Source organism: Halyomorpha halys, unplaced genomic scaffold (genome assembly GCF_000696795.3).
Source record: "Halyomorpha halys isolate HHAL.00 unplaced genomic scaffold, Hhal_1.1 Scaffold1278.1, whole genome shotgun sequence".
Taxonomy (NCBI): domain Eukaryota; kingdom Metazoa; phylum Arthropoda; class Insecta; order Hemiptera; family Pentatomidae; genus Halyomorpha; species Halyomorpha halys.
This window is the reverse complement of record NW_027115931.1, coordinates 242,858-247,654: the sequence shown is the minus strand read 5'-3', so window position 1 is coordinate 247,654 and position 4,797 is coordinate 242,858. Positions and strand designations below refer to the sequence as shown.

The following is a 4,797-nucleotide window of genomic DNA, read 5'->3' as shown; positions in this document are numbered from 1 at the left end:
CGCGAACCTGGTAGTGTTCAGCTGCTCTCCTAAGGTAAGTATCCTATGGATATCTAGATAATTACTATACATCTAGTAACGATGACTTCCGAGATTCCTACCCACTTATCTTTCTATTAGTATTTAACGCTCCCATAGCCACTGAAATCAGAAATTTAAATTCCTTTTAAACCTCAGATATCATAATAATTTCTTGCTAAAATACCTATACTAGAACATATCATCAAAATGTACATACGAATTTTAACGTGTCATTTCAATACGTTTAGAAAGTCACTTAATAAATTTGGACTTTGCAAAACGATATTTTAATAACCTCAATAAGAAAGTACAAGAACTAACCTAGTCCCTGCAACATACCTCCTGTGAGTCCTAGTTTCCTCAGGAAGCGAACCCAATACGACAATGTGTTGTGCGGCAACAGAATTACACTGCAGTCACCAATTCATAAATATATATTTTATTTCTACAGGACAGTCAGAAGAATATGGATTTGAAGTATATCCTGTTTGGTGCTCTCCTCTGTCATGCGACAGTAGTAAGTATTATTAGTCATGAATTCTCATATAATTCTATTTATATTTTAAAGAATTGTAAGTTAATATTATATATTCCAGAATGCATAGATAGTTTGTAAAGTAAAAATTATGGTTTTCTGTTTAATATACTAAATGAAATAAAAACCAATCGCATAACTACCCTAATTTATAAGAGAAACATATCACTAGCATTTGAAAAATTAAATAAGTAAATAAAATATTCTCTATTATTTAAACGATTTTCATTTTATTCATATTCAAAAATTCATAGATATTAGGTAAAGTAAAATCAGTAGTTTTCTGTTTAATATGCTTAATGGAAAAAAAAAAAAAAAAACTTCAATCAACTACTCTAATTTATAAAAGAAGTATATCATTAGCATTAGAAAAAACAAATAAGATATTCTCTAATAATTTTCATTTCTTAGAGCGTATTCTGCACTGCAAACCCACGAGCCAACGCTAAGACGAAGAAGCTGTTGGAGGTTCTGAGCGGAATGGGAGACCGAATCATCTCCGGGGCCTTCGGTGGCTACAACCTCTTCGTTCATGAGGTCGGTTTTTCCATGGAACAAGCAACCGAGATAAAGAAACAGACCGGTAAGTCACCCGCTGTTTATGGAATGGACTGTTCCCCAGGTTGGGAGACCACTGCAGATGGACATGAAACAGACATCATCGATTGCTTCAACTCTCAGATAGTAGATTACGCAAAAAAGAAAGGCATCATTACCCTCAGCCACCATTTCCCGAACCCTGTGTATGCAGGTAACAGGGTTCCAGGAAACAATATCAACAACAACGACTACGCCAGTATTCTCCAGGATGGAACTCCTGCAAGGAACAGGTGGTGGAACATGATGGAAAAGATCGCTAAAGGTCTCCAAGCATACAAGGATCAAGGAATCACCATCCTATATCGTCCCTTCCACGAGGTGAACGGAGACTGGTTCTGGTGGTCAGCTTTGCCCGATCAGACTCAGAACGGAGAGAGACAGCGCCTCTTCAAGCTCCTGTGGCAGGATCTCTTCAACTTCATGAAGAATAAGGGCCTTGACAACCTCCTTTGGGTCTACTCTCCGGATCAAAGTAGAGAATACAAAAAAGATTTCTATCCCGGTGACAAATTCGTCGACATCGTAGGATTGGACTGGTACACGGAAGACCCAAACAGCTATGTTAACGGATACGATGAGATGATCAGTCTAGGAAAGCCTTTCGCCTTCGCCGAAGTTGGACCTTATGGAAAAAGTCAGGGACACTTCGATTTCGAATTATTCATAAAAAATATCGTATCCCGGTACCCGAAGGCTGTATTCTTCATGCCTTGGAACGGCATAACCAGCCCCCTCAAGAACAAAAACATTTGGGGTGTTTACAATAACCCTAAGGTGGTCAACTTGGAGGAATTGTAATTCTTATAATGCTGTAACTGTTTCAAACTAATTCAGTTGTGTATAATAAATTTATAATTTAACATAAATTATCAATCATTCATTCAACATCTAACTAATCAATGACCACGTTGGCCCTCATGTATTTCTTTCCTTTCAAAAAGTATTATTTCTTCTGTTTTCAATTAGTGATGTGTTATGATTGGTATTGATATAAATTTACTTAACTATACTCATAACAGTTAAGGATTCAATTCTGTGGGCACTGACTCTTAAAAACATCTAAGATCTAAATCATAAAAACATAAATGGGAATCTATAAAATATAAATTACATTCTTACTTTGAAAACATATCTTTAATCTTTGTATGGTATTGTAAAGAGTTTTTCGGTTACTGCAGGTATAGAAACTTCAAAAAATAATCTATTTTTAAACTTATTACATCATTATATTACACATACCTAGTTAATTACCATTGTCCTCAAAGATTATGCAAATATACACATATGTTTTCTCAAATATTTTTGGCAGGACAACTATATAATTTCTATAAAAGGCACTGTGTGTGATTCTTTTATCAGTATTCAACTGCTTCTCTTAAGGTAAGTTATCTAATAATACTTAGATTAATCCACTTAGTTTATGTAAATACTATAATTGTCTTTTCTAACTTACCAATCTTTTATTAGTGGTTCTTGACTTGATAAATCTAGGTTTCGCTTTGGGTGATATAAATTGCCAATATTATAATTTATATACGATTAAAATTCAAATGAAACGTGATGTAAATGAATGTGCAGTCATTCTGCCATCTATAGCATCTTGAATTATGATTTTGCTTTTAGTTTTAGGTGTATCATGCACGAATTAACCTAACGATCATGAAAAACCTCCATTGCCCCTTAACATTTAATGGTGTTCAATATGATTCATAATATTCGGTTTTTTTTTTTAAATTAAGGATTCCATTAATCTAATTTGAACGTGAAATAAATTATATATCCTTATTCCCCTCACCATGATCTATAAACATATATCTTCACTTCTTGGAGTTAAAACTGTTTTACTTTAAAATTTAAAAATTAAATTTTTATTACTTAATTTTTTCTGAGAGAGCACCTTAGGTAAAATTCAATCAGCAATTATAATTGAATACAATTTTTTATCTTTTTCTTTCCCTATAGCTGTTCATTAAAAAATAATGTATTTTCAGTTTACTCTGAGAAGAATATGGAGTTGAAGTATATACTTTTCGGTTCTCTGCTCTGTCATTCGGCAGTAGTGAGTTATAATAATGACGTGAGTCGTTACAACTCATGATGGGTTGAAAGGAAGTACTAGTTTTACAACAACGGTTGTACTAGGAGGTGATTTTTTCAAGATCATGTTCGATAGCAAGATATATCCCCAATTAAGGGTACCTACCTTATGAGGCTGGTTGGACTCCAGGAGGGCTCTAAAAGCCAGAGGTTATGAATAATTATTTAGTCATGGGTACAATAACAAAATAAATAAATATCTGCCACAGTGGTATTCTAACCTGGGTCCTTGGTGTCAGTAGCTCAGCGCATTACCGCTATGCTGAGGTTAATACAATGAGTAAATAACAACCTACCATCATGCTGTTTTATTTTTTAATAAAAGTTGAACATAATATTTAATTTTTTTTACTTTGACCTGATATCAAATCTAATAGTTGACTAAAATATTTTTTAATACTTTACTTAACATCAGTCTAACATAACATTAAGTCTAATACTGTACTTCACTTACATATTTTACCATAATCTTTTGGCTAAATATAAATATAAATTATTTAAGATAATATTTATTGAATCAAGTACTCATCTAAAATCTTATAATATTTTATTTAATTAAAAATAAACCACACACATCGTTACTTTTCTGTAAAGAAGAGGTAATTGAAAACATTGTATAGGGATTGTACTGGCTACAGGTATTCAGCCGTGTTAAATTTGAAATGTGCATAACATACATACATATAGATAGTAAATGACAAATTGCATCTCATTAATTTAGTAAAAGCCGAAAACGATATGGAAAAACAAAAGCTTTGGAAGGCCCATTACAATGACGTTATTTCCCCTCCCCCCTTTATGGTTGGCATCGGTTTATTCCTTACAGCCAACAATTTATTACCTTTATTATATTTGCTACTGTATATACTGTGATTTAATAGTGTAATATAGCTTAACTATATCTGTTATATTTTTTTGTTTATAGATTTCAAATAATTATGGATGAAACATATTTTTCCATTGTCTGATACTTTTAATATACTATCGTAAATAATATTTTGATAAATATCTAGATCTTTGAACAGTAATTTTCGTCGTTTTTTGTATGCCAAACATTTAAGTACAATATGATTAAGGGTCTCTTTAACCTTTACAATATTCGTATTGAAAAGTTTCAGATATGCCTATTTTGCGCAGATAGTTATTGCAAATTCCATGATTTGTCCTAACTTTAATATAAGCTTTTACAATTTATGAACCCCAGTTTTTGAATGATATGAGGAAATATATTTTGTACAGAACTGTCCGGTTCTCTCGCTATTGTTTTCTATGTGATCTGATTTAATCATTTTATAACAAAAATGCTGTTAATAACCGAGAAAATGATTAAAATCATTTATTTAATCTACTTCGTTTCATAAACCTAAGGTACACACAGCAGTAAACATTTTTTTTTTATTTATTAAATAAAACCACAAATTGTATCCAATACTGTCTCAACACTTTATTTCTTATTAGTCCAACGTTTCGGCTATTCCAGCCATCTTCAAGGACATCTTTAATACAAATCTTCTCCTCACATTAATTTATAATTTTAATTGCAG

The 4,797-nt window shown here is 32.1% G+C and overlaps 1 protein-coding gene across 1 annotated transcript; it reads left to right on the top strand.

Annotated features, from left to right (window-relative positions):
- Window positions 1-2,022, top strand: LOC106689097 (mannan endo-1,4-beta-mannosidase-like). Its single transcript, XM_014433878.2, has 3 exons — window positions 1-34; window positions 473-538; window positions 968-2,022. The coding sequence occupies exons 2-3, from the start codon at window positions 488-490 to the stop codon at window positions 1,952-1,954; spliced, it is 1,038 nt and encodes a 345-aa protein (XP_014289364.1). The 5' UTR covers window positions 1-34; window positions 473-487; the 3' UTR covers window positions 1,955-2,022.
- The last annotated feature ends 2,775 nt before the right edge of the window (window positions 2,023-4,797 follow it).